Source organism: Chiloscyllium punctatum, chromosome 8 (genome assembly GCF_047496795.1).
Source record: "Chiloscyllium punctatum isolate Juve2018m chromosome 8, sChiPun1.3, whole genome shotgun sequence".
Taxonomy (NCBI): Eukaryota; Metazoa; Chordata; class Chondrichthyes; order Orectolobiformes; family Hemiscylliidae; genus Chiloscyllium; species Chiloscyllium punctatum.
Window position 1 is genome coordinate 130,517,558 of NC_092746.1, and position 22,851 is coordinate 130,540,408.

Sequence of the window (22,851 nt, forward strand, 5' to 3'; positions counted from 1 at the left end):
GGGGAGGTAATGATCCACATTTAGGCCTGGTTGGCTGTGATCTTTTTGATCACCACAATCCTCAGCTGTCATCTGTTTTTAAGTCCGGAATGATGGGAGTAGCAGATTTGGTTCCAACGCTTTCAGGTTCACCAGCCGTTCCCGTTCCACCTTCACCTTAGGCCAGATGGCATCGGGTACCGGGTGCACCCTTCAAACTCTTGGGATGAGGCTTCACCTGTAAATTAGTGTCAACTCCTTTCATTTCCTGCAGAGTTCCTTTGAAGGCATCTTTGTACTTGTACAGGATCTCTTGCAAACTGATGTTCAAGTCCACCAACCTATCAACCATTCCTCAATTCAATCTTAATTCTTAGAACCTGGAGTATCTGAATAATGCAGGGTATTTGCCTTTAACTGGATAAAATGCCAATTCTGCACCCTAGTCCCTTAACTGTACGTTCAGCAGTACATAGCCCTTCAGTGGCATAACTTGTTCTGTGTATACCCATTGTATATACCTTGGCAGGCTTCAACGACAGTGCTGTCCGTTTCTCTCAACAGACCGATTCGGGAATCGGGGACACCCGTATCCAATTTTACTCTCTCTCCCTCTACTTTGGGAAGGACCCAGAAATGATTGATTTCATCCTGCAGTGACACCCTAGAATCTTACAGTATGAAAACAGGCCATTTGGCCCAACAAGTACACAGCAACTCTTCAAAGAGCAGTCCACTCAGAATCACCTCTCCACCCTATCCCTGTAACCCTGCATTTCCTATGGTTAATTCATCTAACCTTCATATCCCTGAACACAATGGACAATTTTATCATGGACAATCCACTCATCCGTCCACCTAGTAACAGGCTGTTGAACTGAAACTCTGCTGACTCTTAGCCTCCTGCCTCTCCCACAGACCAAGCTGACTCCCGGCCTACTCCCTGTCTGGTAGCGTGTACCTTATGCCTTGGCCTCAGGATTGTTTCTTTCTGACTCCCTTTGTTCTTGTTTAATTTGTACCCAACTTGCACCTACAGCACTGGGCCTCTCGAGTCCATTGCAGTGACTCCTTTGTGACCATTCTGCCACATTAGGGACATTCTACAGTTGGTACCACACTTTGCTGAGTGTCCACTACTCTGTGCACTGGGGCATCGTCACTGTGTTCCTTCATTGGGGGCCAACCCCTCTGGGACAGCAATTTCAAAAGCTGCCTTGAAATCCAGGTCTTTCCTGGTTAGTAGCTTCCGCTGGGTGGCTTCATATCGTGGCCACAGACCAACCGGTCTTTATCTTGGAGGGACCGTCTCAATTTGCAATCTTCTGCTCATGTCTTTAAGGCCGTCACATATTGGGCAATGGACTCGCCTTCGTGCTGTGCCCCTTTCAGAAAGTGAAAACAAATATCAACCGTTTTTGATGTGAAACACTTTCCGAATGCTCCACAAAACTCTTGGAATGCCTTCCCTGTGGGTTTCTCTAGTTACACCAGACTCCTTAAAATTGCAAATAACTTGCTCTTGGTAGTTCTTAACAAAACTGTTACCATGACGTCCTCAGCCACTTTTAAGAACTAATTGAAATGTTTCATGTATAGAGTTCAATTTTCTGACACTTCATCAAGTGGTCCCATCACTTCAAACTGGTCCACCATTTTGTTTCCCTCCCACCTGAGTCTAGCAGCCGTGCAGGGCCCGAGTCTCTGTGGTGAACATTCCTACGCTGGCAGCTCTCTCACCGGCTGTGCTTGTATATCATTCTTCCCCAACGTCACCACAGCCCAAGTTCCCTTACAACTGCTTTCCTCAACATTACCTCCTTAATTTCACACCATTTCTGACATCTGGGTGACGTTTCTGAATGAAAAGAACTGCCATTGGCAGCACTCATGAGCTATGTGCCACTCTCGTTGCCTGATATCGTAGAATCCCTACAGAGTGGCAACAGGCCATTTGGCTCAACAAGTCCACACTGACCCACCAAAGGTAACCCACCCAGACCCCTTCTCCCATCTCCAACACACCCCATCTACCTGGACACCCCGTGCTGGTCTGTTACCCATCCTCGATCTCTTTATTTCCAACTACTGCCGGAACATCGACCACCTCAACCTGTCCACCCCCTTCATCCACTGTAACTTCCCACCCTCGCAATGTGCATCCCTCCATTCCAACCCCAACCTCAGCATCAAACCAGTAGACAAAAGTGGCGGGGGGGGGTGGGTGGGGGGGAGAGGCAGTGGTAGTTTGGCGCACTAACTTCTGCACCACTGAAGCCAGGTGCCAACTTGAAGACACCTCCTTCTACTGCCCCCTCGACCATGACCTCACCCTCCCATCACCAAACCATCATCTCCCAGACCATCCACAACCTCATCACCTCAGAGGATCTCGCACCCACAGCTTCCAACTTCATACTTCAGGAACCCCTCACCGCCTGGTTTTACCTCCTACCCAAGATCCGCAAGCCTGACTACCCCGTCTGACCCATTGTTTCGGCCTGCTCCTGCCTGACCAAACTCATCCCCACATACCTTGATACTCTCCTATCTCTCCATTCCAGGAACTCCCCACATATGTTGGGGACACCACCCACACCCTCCACCTCCGCCAAGGCGTTCGTTTCCCTGGACCCCAACGCCTCATCTTCACCATGGGCATCCAATCCCTCTACACCTCCATCCACCATGACCAGGGCCTCCATGCCCTCTGCTTCTTCCTCTCCCAACATCCCCACCGGTACCCTTCCACTGACACTCTCATTCATTTGGTGAACTGGTCCTCACCTTCGATAAGTTCTCCTTCGAATCCTCCCACTTCCTCCAGATCAAAGAGGTAGCCATGGGCACCCACAAGGGCCCCAGCTATGCCTGTCTCTTTGTCGGTTATGTGGAACAGTCGATCTTCTGTAGTTACACCGGTACCATTCCTTAACCTTTCCTCCGCTACATTGATGACTGCATTGACGCCACCTCATGGTCCCACGAGGAAGTTGAACAGTTCATCAACTTCACCCCAACACATTCCACATTGACCATCTCAGACACCTCCCTCCCCTTCCTGAACTTCTCTATCTCTAGCAACAGTGACATCTTCTACAAACCCACCGACACCCACAGCTATCTGGACCACACCTCCTCCCACCCTGCCTCCTGTAAAAATGCTATCCCTTATTATCAATTCCTCTGCCTCTGCTGCATCTGGTCCCAGGAAGACCAATTTCACCATAGAACATCCCAAATGGCCTCCTTCTTTAAAAACCACAATTTCCTCTTCCATGTAGCTGATGATGCCCTCCAGCGCATTTCATCTACTTCCCGCAACTCCACCCTCGAACCTCATCCCTCCAACCGCAACAAGGACAGAACACCCCCTCTTCCTCACCTTCCACCCACCAACCTCCATATACATTGCATCATCCTCTGCTATTTCAGCCACCTACAAACGGACCCCACCACCAGAGATATATTTCCCTCCCCAACTCTATCCACTTTCTGTAAAGACCGTTTCCTCTGCGATTCCCTCGTCAGGTCCATACCCCCACCACCCCACTCTCCCCTCCTGGCACCTTTACCTGCCACCACAGGAATTACAAAACTTGCACCAACACCTCCCCCCTCATCTCTATCCAAGGCCCTAAAGGAGCCTTCCACATCCAAAGTTTCACCTGCACTTCCACACATGTCATTTACTGTATCCGTTGCTCCTGGTGCAATTTCCTTTACAATGGGGAGACAGGACACCGACTCGCACAGAGCCTCAGAGAACATTTCCAGGATGCCCACACCAAACAACCCCACCATCCCGTGGCCAAATACTTCAGCTCCCCCTCCCACTCTGCCAAGGACATGCAGGTCCTGCACCTCCCTAACCACCCGACGCCTGGAGGAAGAATGCCTCATCTTCTGTCTTGGGACCCTCCAACCCCATGGTATCAATGTGGATTTCACTAGTTTCCTCATTTCCCCTCCTCCCCACCTTATCCCAGTTCCAACCCTCCAATTTGGCACTGCCCTCATGACCTGTCCCACCTGTCAATCTTTCTTCCCACCTCTCCGCCGTTCTTGCCGACCTATCACCTTTACCCCCCCCCCCCCCATAAACCCCTATCAAACTCTTAGCTACCTTCACCCAGCCCCACCACCCTCCAATGTATCTTGCCACCCTCTCGGCTCACAGCCCCATTCCTGATGAAAGGCTTTTGCCAGGAACATCGATTCTCCTGCTCCTTGACGCTGCCTGACCTGCTGTGCTTTTCCAGCACCACACTCTTGACTCTGATCTCCAGCATCTACAGTCCTCACTTTTCACATCAGTGAGACCGTGCCTGGTATATTCCATACAATTTTGGTCTCCTTTTTATTTATTCATTTGTGGGAGCTGGGCATCGCTGCCAGGTCAGCATTTATTGCCCATCCTTCTTTGTCCATGCGATAGTGGTAGTGAGCTGAGGAGGGATGTAGTTGTATTGGAGTCAGTTCACAGGAGGCTCACTAGATTGATTCGAGAGATGAGGGATTTGTCTTATGAAGGGAAATTAAACAGTTTAATCTTATACTGTCTGGAGTTTAGAAGAATGAGATGAGATCTTATCGAGGTTTATAAGCTGCTAAAGGGGATTGACAAAGATGCAGAGAGGATATTTCCTCACAATGGGGCTATCTAGAATATGAGGTGATAGCTTTAGGATAAGGGGTAGCAGATTTAAAACAGAGAGAGGGAGGAATTACTTTGCTCAAAGAGTCATGAATCCTTGGAATTCCAGAATGTGGTGGATGCTGGAACATGGAATAAATTTGAGGAGGAGATAGAAAGATTTCTAATTAGTAATGGGTTCAAGGGTTATGGAGAGAAGCTGGAAAATGAAGTTGAGTTTGAGATGAGATGAGCCATGATTCAAGGGGCTGAATGGCCTACTCCTGTTCTTGTTCTTAAGGTCTTCACTCTCCCGGATACATTGTGGAGTCATAAATAACTTTTATCCTTTTTTTCAGAGACAACTGAAGGAAAAGACCATCCGAACACAGTGCTCAGCCCATCAGTATGGCAGGAACAGCAGTAGATTCCCTGCAACTGGCAAAAGCCAGCACCGAGGTTGCAACTGCAGTGGTTGCAGTGAGAAATGCGATGTCAGTTGTTGAGAGTTTAGGAAAACTCGCCTCTGCTGCTGGAGCAGTAGGAGCCATCTTTGGGGTAGCAGCAGCAATTGTTAAACTTGCTATGGGTAATGTGGAGAGTGAGGAGCTGAGATATATGAAGGAGCAGTTCCAGATAGTCAGGAACCAGCTGGATGTCATTTCAGGTCAGATTCAGCAAGTGCTTCAGGCTATCGAACAAAGTACAGTTAATAATCAGTACTTCCCCATTGAGGAGAATCTGAAAAACCAATTCAGGAAGTACATGGACATCCTGAACGCAAAACCGGAATACCGGGAGAAGAAGAAAGAAGAATTCCTCACACACTTCAATGAGACTAAAGGTGACCAGAACCTTCACACTCTCTATGATGCAGTGATGGGGTATTCTGCCATCTTTGGCAAACCCATTCTGGAAACTGCCATGCAATATGACCAGAGGAACCGGCGTCTGATGGAGGGGCTCTGCTGCCGCCTCAAAGAGCTCTTCTGTATTGGCCTGATTGCCCTGGTGGGTCACTCTGCTATCACTGGGACCGATGTAGAGGCATTAAAGAGAGAGTGGAATGAGAAAATGGGCAAAGTAGAGAATAAAATGAAATCCATGATAGATAAGTGCATCAATGAGTTTGCTGAGCAGGCAGAAATAGATGTTGAGAAAATGATAACTGAAAAGGGTGGAAGAGATAACTGTGAATGTGTAAGTTACATAGCAAATGGCTTGATAAGCAAATACGACTGGGTTAAATGGTCTGTACGGGTCTATAACCCTGTTGGTGGCTTCGACAATCACTGTGTCATTGGCCCCAATTATTTTCACTTTTTCAGACTCAATGGGGTTAATGCTGTTGTCTCCTATGCAATTGATCCAAAACCAATTAATGAAAGTTACATAAAGCAGTTAATGGAGGGGAAAGATGGCTGGTCTGATGCAAGAAAAGTTGCAGAACATGTGTACAATAACCTTCCCTCTGGGTATGTTGTACATGTAGTGAGACGCCTCAAAGGTCTGTGGCTTCACAAGAACATTTCCAATGATTACCATTTCTGGGGAAATTACTCAGGTGTCACCCTGTGTGTCCATTCCACATAAAGATCCTCCTGAGTTTTCCAGTTCCTCCTCCCCTGAGTTGATGCTGCTGTGCTTCAGGGGATGAGGTTTTGATGTTGGATACATTGCCACCTATTTCACCACAAACCAATGAATTCTGAAATTATTCTCTGAAGTTTGATTACACATTTGACCATTTATCTATCCCTGAACATGCCTAACAGAGTGTTTGTTCATTTTGTCCCTTTGTGTTATTGGTAAAAAGCTATACAGATTAATTTGATGATCTCTCCAAGATGGCGTTCCCTTCTCACTGTGATAATTGATTCTTTGATCAATATTGTGAAACCTCCTTCCTCTTCTATCCCACTCTCTATTTTGTCGGAATGCCCAATAACCAGGAGAAAATGAGGACTGCAGATGCTGGAGATCAGAGTCAAAAAATGTGGGACTGGAAAAGCACAGCAGGTCAGGCAGCATCTAAGGAGCAGAAAAGTCAACATTTTGGGCATAAGCCCTTCATCAGGAATGTGCCCTATAAGCAGTAATGTCGAGCTGTCAGTCATGTCCATCTTTCAGCCAGGTCTCAGTTACAGGTATGATATAATCCTCTCATGTGCCTGTCTGTGCCCTCAGGTCACTGCTACATTCCTCAGGCACTTTAAAATATATTCCATTTAGCTTGCTAAACTCACTTCTTTCTTCTCTCGCTGACAATTTCTCTGCCTTCCAGGCTCACTTACTCACATTTTAACCTCCAATCCCATCTCAACTCCTCATCTGGACAATTTGTTAAGTTGCCGTGCTCCAGAGGTTGCTATCTTTAAAGGTCTGCCTTTCAATTTCCGACCTAACTCCCTCTGTCTACTTGCAGGACCTCATTTCTCTTTCTCCCTCTGATCACTGGTCCCAATATGGACCATAAATTCCAGCTGATCACTGTTCCCCCTCCCAGTGCCTTTCAGTTATTCCATGACAAATCAGGGTCTGGCACCCAGGAGGCAACACATCGATACATCACGGCTTTGAAATGCCCTCACAAGTGACTCCCCGATCACTACCGCCCTTCCACACTTCTTCCTCCCTCACCCTCACCCTGAGTATCTGGAACACCCACAATGCCATGGCATTGGCTCTGGCCGGGCTCCACAAATGAACCATCATTTTGGTTTGCAATTGACCTACATTTGGGGAATTCCCTCTTGACCTGCCTGGTCCCCTTCTTCAGTCTGAAAATGTGTTGCTGGAAAAGCGCAGCAGGTCAGGTAGCATCCAAGGAGCAGCAGAATCGACGTTTCAGGCATGAGCCCTTCTTCAGGAATGAATCTCCAGCTCCTTGGATGCTGCCTGACCTGCTGCGCTTTTCCAGCAACACATTTTCAGCTCTGATCTCCAGCATCTGCAGTCCTCACTTTCCCCTTCTTCTGTCTGTCGGTCACCCATTCACCCTGTCCTGACATTTCCTGTCAGGACCATATCCCGAAATGTATTACCCACAATTTTTCCACCTGGTGAAAGCCCCATGCTCCACCCGGCTGCTCCTGTCTCCGAACCCCAGGGCTCACACTGCTCCAGAGGCACTCGCTGTTCATACTCACCCAGAGTATGAGGTACATCTCGGATTTCAGGAATGGGATAACCATGAACCTCCTCATGTACAGAGAACAGCCAGGGAATTCCTAGAGGCATGGCACTCATCCACAGACTCTATCAACAAACACATCGACCTGGACCCAATATACCGACCACTACAGTGGACAGCTGGAACTGACAACCGGAAGCGGCAGAGACAGGCCACTATAAATGCCGGAGAAAACAGCACAGAAGCGCTTCACAGGAGGGTCCCAAGCACTGAGGATGTCACCTAGACAGGGGACGAAACGTTTGCAAGACAAATTCTCAGCTCGGTGAACAGAACCACAATAACTTGTTCTTAAGGATAGATGAGAGAAATCCTATTCCTGTTTTTGCCCCAGTCCCACTCAGGTCTGCATTCAGTCTCTCTGCTCATCTACTATCGTTTCTCAACCCCTCCTCTCAGTGACACCGTCACAGGACCCCCAACCCCCAACCCCCTCCCCTCAGTGACACCGTCACAGGACCCCCAACCCCCAACCCCCTCCCCTCAGTGACACTATCACAGGGTCCCCACCCCCTCCTCTCAGTGACACTGTCACAGGACCCCCAACCCCTCCTCTCAGGGAGACTGTCACAGGGTCCCCACCCCCTCCTCTCAGTGACACTGTCACAGGGTCCCCACCCCCTCCCCTCAGTGACACCGTCACGGGGACCCCACCCCCTCCTCTCAGTGACACTGTCACAGGACCCCCACCCCCCTCTTCTCCGTGATGCTGGCTGCCCCTCCTGGGGTTTCTGATTCCTACGATGGCAGGACTGATATCTGAAGAGAGACCTGGACCGGTTGGGCCTACCTTCTTTCCCGGGTTTGCTGCAGTGTTCCAGCGAGGTGCAGTACAGACTGGAACAACAGCATCTCATTTTCCACTCGGGCAGCCTGCAGGACTCAATATTGAGTTCAATAATTCTACAGCCTGAACATCATCTTCCATATCTTTTACTCATCCCCCACACTCGTTTTCACCCACTTATGGTCCCCTTTATCAATTTTTCTTCTTTCTTGGCTTACAATTTTTTCCCTGTTCTTGCCTGTTTTTCTCTCCCTCCATGCTCTGTCTACATCTATCCTCTCACACCTTTCCTCCACCCCCTGTCTTCAGCATATGTACCACCTTTTTTTAAGATACTGTCAGTCCTGAAGCAAGGTCACTGAACCTAAAATGTTAACTTTGGTTTCTCTCCTCAGATGCTATCACACCTGCTGAGTTTTTCTAGAAATTTGTTTTCATTTCTGACGTCCACCCCCTACAGTTCTTTGGTTTATTTGTCTGTATTCACCTGGTATTTTGAAGAATGAGGGGGATCCCATTGAAAACTACGAGATTCTAACATAAACACGGGAAGGATTGGCCTGATGACCAGGGGAGTCACGGACCAGGGGTCACAGGCTTAGGACACTGGGGGCACCATTTAGGATGCGATGGGGTGAAAAGTGGGGAGCCTGAGGAATTCTCTAACACAGAAAGCATTTGAGCTAAAACATTGAATGTTTCAAAAAGGAGTTAGATATAGTTGTTAGGGCTAAAGGGATCTAAGGGTATGGGGAGAAATTGGGAACAGGGGACTGAGTCGGATGATCAGCCGTGACCATATTGAAGCTTGAAGGGCCGAATGGCCTCCCTCTTTCTACTTACTGTTTCTATGATTGCAAAACTAATTTAGACAATGATGATGTTTTCATTTATGATTAATGGATCTGCGATAATCTGATCTCTGTTAATTAGTCTGCGATGTTAAAGTTCCCTCTGTGCCAGGGACACTCAGTGGATTAAACTACGATCTCTTGTGCTCTTTCAAATGAAATAAAATCATCCAAACTTCAGAAACGTGCTTGGAACTGTTGAAATAAAGTTAGTTGTGATTGTTCACGGTGATGTGCTGAATAACCTCATTCGGATAACAGGCTTTGCAATGATTATTAATCCCCATTGGGCACACTACATCTTCAATCACTTTCTTTTGCTCTATCAGGGGATATGGGTGTCACTGACAAGGTCTATATTTGTTGTCCCCCCCTTAATTGCTGAGGGGTTCTCTGTGCCATCTCAGAGGGCAGTTCAGATTTAACCAAATTGTTCTGGGAAATATTAACTGTTTCCCCATCCATAGAAACATACAGTTTGGAAGAGGCCATCAGGTTTGTACACCTCTAACAGGTTCCCCACAGCCTCTACACTCCAAAGAAAATAACCTGAGCTTATCCAGACCCTCTTCATCTCTGAAATGCCCCACCCCAGGCAACATCCTGGTGAACCTCCTCTGCAACCCCTCCAGTGCAATCAGACCCCTCCTATAGTGTGGTGACCGGAACTGCACAAAGTACTCCAGCTGTGATCTAACCTAAGTCCTGTGCAGCTCCAACATAACCCTCCCTGCTCTTATAATCTATGCTTGGACTGATAAAGGGAAGTGTCCTGTATTCCTTCCAAACTGCCCTATTAACCTGTCCTGCTGCCTTCAGGGATCTGTACACAAACACCCCAAGATCTCTTGGTTCCTCCTTGTGTCCTGCCATTCATTGAGTACTCTCTTGTCTTGTTCCCTCTTCTAAGTTATCAGTGTTAAATTAGTCTGAAGGTGATCTGCTCATCAGAGTCATAGAGATTTGCAATAATCTGATCTCTGTTATTTAGTCTCCAACCTGTCCATGCCAGCCAGATATCCCAACCCAATCTAGTCCCATCTGCCAGCACCCGGCCCATATCCCTCCAAACCCTTCCTATTCATATACCCATCCAGATGCCTCTTAAATGTTGCAATTGTACCAGCCTCCACCACATCCTCTGGTAGCTCATTCCATACACGTACAACCCTCTTTTCTATCCTCCTCTTCGGGTGGAATGGCAGGTCATTGGTTAGCACTGCTGCCTCAGCGCCAGGGAGCTGGGATCGATTCCAGCATCGGGTGACTGTGTGAAGTTTTCACATTCTCCCCGTGTCTGCTTGGGCTTCCTCTGGGTGCTCCAGTTTCTTCCCACAATCCAGGTCAGGTGAATTGGCTAAGCTAATTGTCCATGGTGTTAGGTGCATTAGTCAGGGGTAAATGTATAGAGGTGAGTCTAGGTGGGTTGCTCTTTGGAGGGTTGGTGTGGACTTGTTGGGCCAAAGGGCCTGTTTCCACACTGTAAGGAATATAATCTAATCTGTAATCTAACACCTTCCTCCTCACTGTCAATCACCCTGCCAATCTTTGCTTCATCCAAAAATTTATCATTCCCTCCAAATCCTCACTAACATCATTTATGATTTTCACAAACAATAAGGGATCCAGCACTGATCCCTGTGGTATACCTGTGCACACTGGGCTACAGTCCTATAATCACCTTCTCCTGTCACTAGGTAGACAGGCAAGAGGCCAGAAAAACACGGCAAACCAGGCAGCATCAGCCCTGAAGAGAGGTTATACCTGAAATGTCGACTTCTCCACCTCCTGATGCCGCCTGGCTTGCTGTGTTCTTCCAGCCTCCTGCCCGTCTACTTCGTATTCCAGCATCTGCAGTTTATTTTGACTGTTCTCTTGTCACTAGGCCAATTTTGGATCCACCTTGCTCAGTTGCTTTGGATCCCATGTGCAGGAGGGAGGGCCTTAGAGTGGACAGGTTACATCTGAAAAGAATGGGGAACAACATCCTCGTGGGGACATTTGTTAATGCTGTTGCTGTTGGGTTAAATTAGTCTGGCAAGGGGTTACAATCCTGACCAGTAGTTCAGAGGGAGATCAGCTGAGAGGGGATTCAAATTTAAAACATGTGGAAGTGATTCTTGAAGGCAAACAAAATGAAGACAAGAGGTGTAATATCATAGCTGTAACTAAGACAAAACTGAAAGATGGGTATGATTGGTAGCTCAATGTTCATGGTTATGGGCTATTCAGACGAGAAAGAGAGGGGAAATCAAAGAGGCATTCATAGTGTAGAATAGATCATCAATCCCTACAGTGCAGATACAGATTATTTGGAAGCTCAAGTCTACACCAACCCACCAAAAAACATTCTAACCCCATCCCCATAGCTAACCCACCTCGCCTGCACTATCTGGATATCATGGAGCAAGTTAACATGGCCAATCAACCGAACCTGCACATCTTTGGACTGTGGGAGGAAACCCATACAGAGTCATACAGCATGGAAATAGACTCTTTGGTCCAACTTTGTGGAGAACATACAAACTCCACACAGACAGTTACCCAAGACAGGAATTGAACCTGGGACTCTGGGTTGTGAGGTAACAGTGCTGACCACTGAGCCACCATGCCACCCTGGAAGGTTACAATGTTGATCAAGGAATGGATTATTGCAGTGAGGAGGGGTATTATCTTGGAAGAATCATCATATAAGACTGTACAGGCTGAAGTAAAATACACAAAGGGACAAAAACACTGTTGGGGATGTATTACAAATCCCCAGTCAGTGAGATAGAGGGTTCTGTAGCAGCCTGTGACTTCTCAAGCAGGACAAATATCATTAAAAAGAAAGCCAGAAATACAAGTACAGCAATTGACATAAACAGGGCACAGAAACTGGTCAAAAAGCAAGGTATGCTGGGAATGCCTCAGTCCAAGACACACAGACAATTCTGCCCAGATACAGGTCTTTACAAGATTCAAGCCCAGACAATTGAAAACCAGAGGGGCACCAGAACACATGAACAAGTGTGAACAAACAGTTCAACATTTCCTGACAGACAATGCAATACCAGGTCCATGGGGCAGATGTTCCTCAGTAAAACAAAGACCAGGGCATATTCTGAGCCAAAAAAACAGACAGCCAGGTCTCAGAACAGCCTCCTGAAAGGGATCATTGTTAGCAAACCATTGAAAACCATTCACAACATTTCAAGGTGAACTGACCAATTAACCCGATGCCCCTGACTGGTCAAGGTCTTGGAAGGTGAGCAGGAATGACAAGAACCCAGCCCTGGCAGGGCTCGGGTGGGGTGACCCCCAACCTTGAGCTAGAGGCCCACCCAGACACGGTAGAAGACAGAGCAACTCACCCTAGAGACAGGAGTCAGAGAGACAGAGAATCAAGCTGCAAAGACACAGGAATGCACTAAAGAATTCTGTGAAAGTTATGAGTATCAGGGAAGTATTTAAGCATTTAGGGCAGGCCCTAGTGGTTTAGATTACTTACCGTGTGGAAACAGGCCCTTTGGCCCAACAAATCCACACCGACCCGCCAAAGCACAACCCACCCAGACCCACTCCCCTACATTTACCCCTTCACCTAACACTACGGGCAATTTAGCATGGCCAATTCACCTAACCTGCACATGTTTTTTTGGACTGTAGGAGGAAACTGGAGCACCTGGAGGAAACTCACGCAGACACGGGGAGAATGTGCAAACTCCACACTGAACTGATAATCCAGAGATTCTGGATTCGTGGTGCTGGTCCAGAGACCCAGATAGTGTTATGGGAACTGGGGTTCAAATCCCACCATGGCAGATGGTAGGATTTGATTTCAACAAATATTTGGAATTAAGAGTCCAATGATGATCATGAATTGATTGTTGAAAAACCCATCTGGGTCACTAATTTTCTTTAGGGAAGGAAACTGCCATCTTTACCTGGTCTGACTGACATGTGACTCCAGATACACATCCATGTGGTTGACTCTTAACCGCCCTCTGGCTGATAAATGCTGGCCTAGCCAGCGACGCCCTCATTCCGTGAACGAATAAACAAAAAAATTAAGTTTCAAAAGAATTGGAGAGTATTAAAATTGCAAAGTTTAATTTTTACCCTTGTTCGCTTTAAATAAAGTTGCAACCAGTTCTGGTGGTTGCTGGCAGATGCTGTGCAGTCCTTTTCCTGATGCACACAAACGTATCTGGGTAAATTAATATTACAATGTTCTGAAGAAGTGTCACTGGATCTGAAACATAAACTCTATTTCTCTCCACAGATGATGCGAGACCTGCTGAGCATTTCCAGCAATTTTGTTAATATCACATGCAATGATACAGGAATCCACAAGATCCTGGACACATCCTGTCCCGGACAATTGTTCAACGTGGAATAAATGACAAAGAAATGTAAGAATAGGAAGGCAGTAATAGTTCGGGATTTTAACATGCCAAATATTAATTGGGATAGTCTTAGTGCGCAAGATAGCATAATATAAATTGGCTTGGGGGTACAGGTGTCAGACTGGGGTGGGCAAAGTTTAAAATCACACAACACCGGGTAATAGTCCAACAGGTTCTGGATTAGTGGTGCTAATTGAAGCTCCTTGGATGCTGCCTGAACTGCTGTGCTCTTCCAGCACCACTAATCCAGAATCTGGTTTCCAGCATCTGCAGTCATTGTTTTTACCTTATAGTCCAACAGGTTTAATTGGAAGCACTAGCTTTCAGAGCGGTGCTCCTTCACAACCACCTGATGAAGGAGCAGCGCTCCAAAAGCTAGTGCTTCCAATTAAACCTGTTGGACTATAACCTGGTGTTGTGTGATTTTTAACGTAATATAAGTTGTTAGATTTAGTTTAATATATTTTTGAATGTTGAGTTGGCAACATATGGGATGCCTGTGTATCTGAAGTTTAGAATTAATTAATTTTATTTTAGCAATATTTAAGACCCATTAAACAGACACATGAAAAGATGGGAATAGAGGGAGACAGACCATGTGCAGGCTGATGGAATTAGTTTAGACTAGCATCATGAACGACACAGATATGGTGAGCTGAAAAGTCTGTTCCTGTGTGGTTTTTCTCTGTATTTGTTCTCTGTTCTGGTCTGTATTTCTGTAGCCTTGGTAATTTCTTTCAAAACAAGCAACGCAGACAATTATGCTTCGAGGTTTTTCTGCGAAATTTCTGTGCTTGCAGATTTTTTTCAAGACTATGAGAAAGACCCATAGCTCAGAGAAAAAGATTTTTGTCTCAGTTTTACTCTGTTTTGAGCAACGCTGTGAAATGCTTTCATGGAGATCCATGTTTCAAGCAGTGCTCCGGAGAAAGGGAGAATTTGCTGAAAGTAGATTCCTTTAGAATAAGGAGTTACTGGTGATCCCTAACTGGATGTGATCATAAGACCAGAAGAAACAGGAACACGAGAGGGGGCATTCGGCTCAGGCCTGCACTGCCAATCAATAGGAACATGACTGATCCTGGATTAGTGGTGCTGGAAGAGCACATGGATGCTGCCTGAACTGCTGTGCTCTTCCAGCACCACTAATCCAGTATTTGCTTTCCAGCATCTGCAGTTATTGTTTTTACCACATGACTGATCTGTCATTCCTCACATTCACTTTGCTGCCCTCTCCCCACAATCCTTTATTCCCCCATTGATCAAAAATCTATCGATCTCTGCCTTTAGTGTACACAATGACTCTGACCCTATTGTTCTCTGGGGCAATGAGTTTCAAAGTCTCACAACCCTCTGAGAGAAGAAATTCCTCCTCATCTCAGTCTTTAGCTGGTGCCTCTTTATTCTGAGACCATCTGGGCTGAGACTCTTCCAAACTGGGGAACATCTGCTTATTGAGATAAACTCCTGCAGAGTTTTCTTGAAGCTGAGTCCATTGAAACTCAGTTCTGTGATAACTTCAGGATGGTGTCAGAGATTCCAGTCTAAGAGTTCAAATCTCAGTTACTTAAACCTATTGACAGGTTAGAGAAAAGGACTCTGGTGTGAGATGTTGTGCTTTTTGAGACTTGGGAATGAGTGCTTTATGATTATCATCAACATTCCATTCGAGCACATGCCAAACCTGTTTGCAATCTCTTTGATATTCCATTAATCTTTTGAGAGCCAGAAAATGATCTCTCCCTTCAAATAACTGTAATACAGTACATTCATTGGCACAGTCACAACGTGGGCACCACACGCATGGCATTTCCTAACCATTACTATTATTGCTGCCTGACTCATTTTGAATTGTGTAATAACAACAACAGTACGTTGCATTTAGATTGTTGTTAGGTCTATATTTTAATATAACTCACTTAGAGTTTGGGTTTTGAACTAGTCGCACGAGAGTTTTGGTCTGTGTGTCTGAAAAATTTAATGATTAACTTGTAAGAACTTTTGCTGCCATGCTGACTTCTTCTTAAAAGTACAGGGATAGTTCCTGGAGGCTTATGGGAATTTGTTTACTTTGGGAGAGATTACAAGGGAACAATTAAAACGTGATTATCACTACACCTTCTGACAGAAAATGCTGGAATTATTTTTGCGCTTAGGAGAAACATTAAGAGCTTGAAAAAAAGCTTTAAGGCTTCAGTTTGGCAGTTTTATAGAAGTTTTGGCTGAAGCTGCTGTGTAAAACAGTAAAACCTCCTGAGAAAGGAAAGTGGTTCAGGACTGTTAAGAAATAGCTTACCTGAATTTGAACAGTTTTGTTTGAAAGTTCCAAACCTGAAGCATTTAGTTACAAACCTGAAAGAGTGAATTGAAGCTGAGAAAATCTAAACTCAGTTGTAAGGTTAAATAAAATAAAAATCAATATCCGTCAAGCCAGACCTCAGTCTGTAAAAGTACACTTGCAGTAAATCATCAACGGGAATCATGACAGTATCACATTTTACAAAATAAAATGTCACAAGGCACTTCACAGGATTGCAACCAAACCGAATCTGACATGGATCACATAAATCTGAGTGGTATTATCACTAGACCAATAATCCAGGAACACGGGTAATACTCTGGGGACCTGCATTCAATCCTGCTACACCAGATAGTGGAATTTGACTTCTATAGAATATCTGGAATTACGAGTCTAATGGTGACCATGGCACCATTGTTGATTGTTGTAAAAAGAAACCCGGCTCAATAATGTCCTTTAGGGAAGGAAATCTGCCCTCCTTATCTAATCTAGACAAGCAGGAGGCTGGAAGAACACAGCAAGCCTGGTCACATCAAGAGGGGGTGCAGTTGACATTTTGGGTAGATCCTTTCTTCAGGTTACACCCAAAACATCGACTTCTCCACCTTCTGATACTGCCTGGCTTGCTGTGTTCTTCCAGCCTCCTGCTCGTCTATTTTGGATTCCACCCTCTGCAGTTGTCTTGTCTCCAATCCTTATATGATCTGGCCTATAAGTAACTCCAGACCCAGAGCAATGTGAATGACTCTTAACTGTCCTCTGATATGGTGTGGCAGCCCACTCAGTTGTATCAGTTACTGTGTTGTTTCAACAAAGAAATGAAACTAGACAAACCATCTGGCAATGACCTAGGCACCAGGAGCAACAAAGGGAGAAACTGCAAATACCCCCACTTTACCATTACCATCAGGCCAGGCGATCAACCCTGGCTTAATGGAGACAGCAGGAGGGAATGCCAGGAGCAGCACCAGGGATAGCTAAAAATGCAGAGGAGTCAACCTGGTGAAGTTAGAAAACAAGGCAACTTACATATCAAGCAGCATAACAGCAAGTGATAGACAGAACTAGGCAATCCACAACCTAAAGGTCAGATCTAAGGTCTGCAGTCCTGCCAAATGTGAATACAGTGAGCAATTAAACAGTTCACTGGAGGAGGAAGGAAGAATGCTCAGTGATGACTGCACATTGTTAAGCATTATTTGTGACTCCTCAGATCCTGGAGCAGAGCATGTCCAAATTCAACAAGACTGGATGACATTCTGACTTTGACTAAAAATTGGGCAGTAACATTTGATACATATAGATTCCAGGCCACGATCATCTCCAATCTGAGACAATCTAACCACTGCAAATTTGATTATAATACATTTACTTTCCTCATCCTAGTAATGAATATATACGTAAACAATTTTGGTTCCCGCATTGATCCCGAGGGTGCTCCCCTAGTTATGGATTACCATCTTGAAAATGCCTCCTTTATCATCCAATTGGTCAACAATCCTCTGTCTATACTAGCTTTAACACCATCAGCTCTTATCTCATTCAGTCGTCTAATGCCTTATTGAATGCCTTTTGGAAATCCAAATATATTATATCCACTGCTCCCCCTATATCTATCCTGTGTTTAAACTCTTCAAAGAATTCTAAGTTGGTTGGGGATGACTTCACCATCATGAAGCCACGAATTTGACACTGCCTGATCATATTAGACCATAACATCACAAGACATAGGAACAGAAATGAGGTCATTCAGCCCATCGAGTCTGCTCCGCGATTCAATCATGGCTGATATGTTTCTCAACTTCATTCTCCCACTTTATCTCCATAACCCTTGATCCCCTTGACAATCAATAACCTATCTATCTCAGTCTTAAATATACTCAATGACCTGGCCTCCACTGCCTTCTGTGGTAATGAATTCCATAGATTCCCCCACTCTCTGGCTGAAGACGTTTTTTTCTTATCTCCCTTCAAAAAGGTCTTTCCTTTACTCTAAGGTTGTGCCTTCGGGTCAGAGTCTCTCCTACCAATGGACACATCTTCCCAACATCTACTCTGTCCAGGCCATTCAGTATTCTGTAGGTTTCAATTAGATGCCCCCTCATCCTTCTAAACACCATTGAGTATGGACCCAATGTTCCTCTAATGTTAAGCTTTTCATTCTTGGGACTATTCTTGTGAATTTCCTCTGAACCCGCTCCAGGGCTAGTACATCCTTCCTGAGATGTGAGGCCCAAAACTGTGCACAATACTCCAAATATGGTCTGACCAGAGCCTTATACCACCTCAGAAATATATCCCTGCTTTTATATTCATGTCCTTTCAAAATAAATACCAATATTGCGTTTGGTTTCCTAACTACTGACTCAATCTGCAAGTTTACCTTGAGAGAATCCTGGACTAGAACTCCCAAGTCTTTCTGTATTTCAGATTTCTGAATTTTCTCCCATTTAGAAAATAGTCCATGCCTCTATTCTTCCTACCAAAGTGCATCACCTCACACTTTCCCACGTTGTACTCCATCTGCCACTTCTTTGCCCACTCTCCTGAACCGTCCAAATCCCTCTGCAGCCTCCCCGCCTCCTCAATGCTGCCTGTCCCTCTACCTACCTTTGTACCATCTGCAAAATTAGCCAGAATGCCCTCAGTTCCTTCATCTGGAACCTTCATGTATTACGTGCAAAATAGTTTTCTTAGATGTTTTATACATTTCTAAATGATCTGCTATTACATCCTTTATAACAGACTCAAACACTTTTTCAATAAAAGACGCTCCGCTAACTGGCCTATAATTACCTTTCATTGCTTCCTTTCCTTTAAAATTAATGTGTTACTGTTACTCTTTGTGTAAGTATATTGAAATGGTACTTTAAGAATCTGATCGGGTGATGTAACGATGGCATTATTGACCATTTTAGGCTGACAATCTTTTCCACAATGGAAAGGAGTCTCTGGTTATCCAATCTATCTAGGCCCTTCATCATCTTGTACACCTCTATCAAGTCTCCTCTCATCCTTCTTCGCTCCAATGAGCATCCTGGCTAATCTCCTCTGCACCCTCTCTAAAGCTTTCACATCTTTCCTATAATGAGTTGACCAGAACTGAACACAACATAGAACATTACAATGCAGTACAGGCCCTTCGGCCCTTGATTTTATGCCAACCCACGGAACCAATTTGAAATCAGCACTATCCTACACTATTCCATTTTCATCCATACGTTTATCCAATGACAATTTAAATGCCCTTAAAGTTGGCGAGTATACTACTGCTGCAGACAGTGCGTTCCATGCCCCTACTACTAACTGAGTAAAGAAACTACATCTGTCATCTGTCCTTATACTATCACCCTTCAATTTATACCTGTATCCCCTCATGCTAGCCATCACCATCCGAGGAAAAAGACTTACACTGTCCCCCCTATCTAACCCTCTGATTATATGTGGAGAAAGTGAGGACTGAAATTAGAAGAAGGGTTTATGCCCGAAACGTCGATTCTCCTGCTCCTTGGATGCTGCCTGACCTGCTGCACTTTTCCAGCAACACATTTTCAGCTCTAATTATATGTCTCAATTAAGTTACCTCTTGACCTTCTCTCTAACAAAAACAGCCTCAAGTCACTCAACCTTTTCTCATAACACCTTGCCTCCATACCTCTGAACCCTTTCCAAAGCTTTCACATCCTTCCTAGAGACCTGAACTGTACGCAATACTCCAAGTGTGGCCACACCAGAGTTCTGTACAGCTGCAGCATGACCTCGTGGTTCCAAAACTCAATCCCTCTACCAACAAAAGCTAACACATCGTATACCTTCTTAACAACCCTATCAAGCAGGGTGGCAACTGTCAGGGATCTATGCACATGGACATTGAGCTCTCTCTGCTTTTCTACACTATCAAGAATCTTACCATTAGCCCACTACTCTAAATTCCTGTTACTCCTTCCAAAGTGAATCACCTCACACCTTTCCGCATTAAACTCCATTTGCTACCTCTCAGCCCAGCTCTGCAGCTTATCTATGTCCCTCTGTAAGCTGCAACATCCTTCAGCACTATCCATAACTTCACCGACCTTTGTGTCATTCACAAATTTACTAACCCATCCTTCTACACCCTCAGCTAAGTCATTTATGAAAATGACAAACCTCAGTGGACATAAAACAGATCCTTGTGGTACAGCATTAGCAACTGAACTTAAGGATAAACAGTTCCCATCAACAATCAACCTCTGTCTTTTTTCAGCTTGCCAATTTCTAATTGAAACTGCTAAATCACCCTCAATCCCATGACTCTGTATTTTGTGCAATAGCCTACCTTAGGAAACCTTATCAAACATCTTACTGAAATCCATATCCACCACACCAACTGCTTTACCCTCATCCACGTGTTTGGTCACCTTCTCAGAGAACTCATTAAGGCTTGTGAGGCATGACCTACCCTTCAGAAAACCATATTGACTATCACTAATCATATCACTCTCCAGATGATTATAAATCCTATCTCTTTTAACCTTTTCCAACACTTTGCCCACAACCGAAGTAAGGCTCACTGGTCTATATTTACCAGGGTTGTCTGTACTCCCCTTCTTGAATAAGGGGGCAACAGTGGCTATCCTCCAGTTTTCTGGAACTATTCCTATCGACAATGACGACACAAAGATCAAAGCCAAAGGCTCGGCAATCTCCTCCCTGGCTTCCCAGAAGATCCGAGGTTAGATCCCAGCTGGCCCAGGGATTTACCTATTTTCACACTTTCTAGTATTGCCAACACCTCCTCAATCCTGTCTAGTCTAGTAACTCAGTATTGGCCTCCACAACATTGTCTTTTTCCAATGTGAATGCTGACGAAAAATATTCATTTAATGCTTCCCCTACCTCCTCGGTCTCCATGCACAACTTCCCACTACTAATCTTTCTCTAGTCATTCTTTTATACAGATAGAAAGATTTAGGGTTTTAGTTGATCCAATTTGCCAACAACTTCTCATGTCTCCTCCTGGCTCTCCTTAGCTCTCTCTTTAGGTGTTTCCTGGCTAACTTGTAACTCTCAAGCACTCTAACTGAGCCTTCACGTCTCGTACTAACATATACCTTCTTTTGCCTCCTGACAACAGATTCAACTTCTTTAGTAAACTATGGTTCCCTCACTCATCTACTTCCTCCCAGCCTGACAGGTACATACTTATCAAGAACATGTGGTAGCTGGTCCTTGAATAAGCTCCACATTTCAATTGTGCCCATCCTATGCAGTTTCCTTCCCCACCCAATGAATCCTAAATCTTGCTTTATTGCATCATAGTTGCCTTTCCCCCAGCAATAACTCTTGCCCTACGTTATATACCGATCCCTTTCCATCGTTAAAGTAAACATGGCCAAATTGTGGTCACTATCACCAAAGTGCTCACCTACCTCCAAATCTAACACCTGGGCCGGGTTCATCACCCAGTACCAAATCCAATGCAGCCTCACCCCTTGTGAAACTATCTACATACCGTGTCAGGCAAACATCCTGCACACCTCAGACAAAAACTGATCCATCTAAAGTGCTCGAACTATAGTATTTCCAGTCTATATTTGGAAAGTTAAAGTCCCCCATAACGACGTATCTGTTCCTCCGGTTCCCTGCACTGTCTGCCAGTTCCCTTTCTGATCCCTGACAGTAGCCCATGTGCCTTTATCTTGTATCTGAGGTGTGACTACCTCCCTGTTACTCCTCTCACTAACCCCCTCCGCCTCCCGAGTGATCCAAAGTTCATCCAGGCCCAGCTCCAGTTCCCTAACGTGGTTTTCGAGAAACTCAAGCTGGGTGCATTTCCTGCCGATGCAGTCAGCAGGGACTTGAGTGGTAACCTTTACCTCCCACATTCTGCAGGAGGAACATTCGACTGCCCTAACCTTCATTCCCACTGTTCAAAATTCCCAAAGAGACTGTAGAAAAATAAAGAATAAAAACACAACTAAATACCTTATCCATCCAACGCACATAACCTGTTTTTGATTAGAGGAAGAGGATGGGTGGGAGACACTACCTGAGTTTTGGGACAGGTAATGCAATCACCCAAATATATTACTTCCCTTACTCAGCAGTACTGTGTGTGTTCCTGCTCAGCGTGTGCTCTGCCTATAGAAGTATTTAAATCAGTGATTCACTTTCCCATCAGCACCCTGTTCATGCTCTCGGTCTTCCTGCTGCTGAAACAAGATTCTGAGTGTGGTCTAACCAAGATTCCACAGAACTGCAACATAACCGCGTGGCTCTTAAACTCAAACCCCCTGCTAATGACAGCCAACACACCGTACGCCTTCTTAACAACTCTCTCAACTTGGGCGGCAATTTTGAGGGATCTGTGGACATGGTCCCCAAGATCCCTCGGTTCCTCCACACTGCAAAGAATCCTGCCTTTAACCCTGCAATCTGCACTCAAATTTAACTTTCCAAAATGAATCACTTCATACTTTTCCTTGGTGAACTCCATCTGCCCTTTCTCAGCTCAGTTCTGTATCCTGCCAATGTCCCATTGCAATCTATAACAGCCCCCCACACCATCCACAGCTCCATAACTTTTGCATCATTGGCAAACTTACTCACCCACACTTCCACTTCCTCATCCAAATCATTTATAAAGATCACAAAGAGCAGAGGTCCCAGAACAGATCCCTGGGGAACACCACTGGTCACCGAGCTCCAGGCTGAATACTTTCCATCTACTACCACCCTC

At 45.3% G+C, this 22,851-nt stretch overlaps 1 protein-coding gene across 1 annotated transcript; it reads left to right on the forward strand.

Annotated features, from left to right (window-relative positions):
- The first annotated feature begins 4,996 nt into the window (after positions 1-4,996).
- On the forward strand, positions 4,997-6,208 carry LOC140480302 (uncharacterized). Its single transcript, XM_072575006.1, has one exon. The coding sequence runs from the start codon at positions 5,024-5,026 to the stop codon at positions 6,206-6,208; it is 1,185 nt and encodes a 394-aa protein (XP_072431107.1). The 5' UTR covers positions 4,997-5,023.
- Positions 6,209-22,851: the final 16,643 nt, after the last annotated feature.

Coding starts and splice junctions, on each gene's coding strand:
- LOC140480302 (XM_072575006.1), top strand. CDS start 5,024: ATGGCAGGAACAGCAGTAGATTCCCTGCAACTGGCAAAAGCCAGCACC.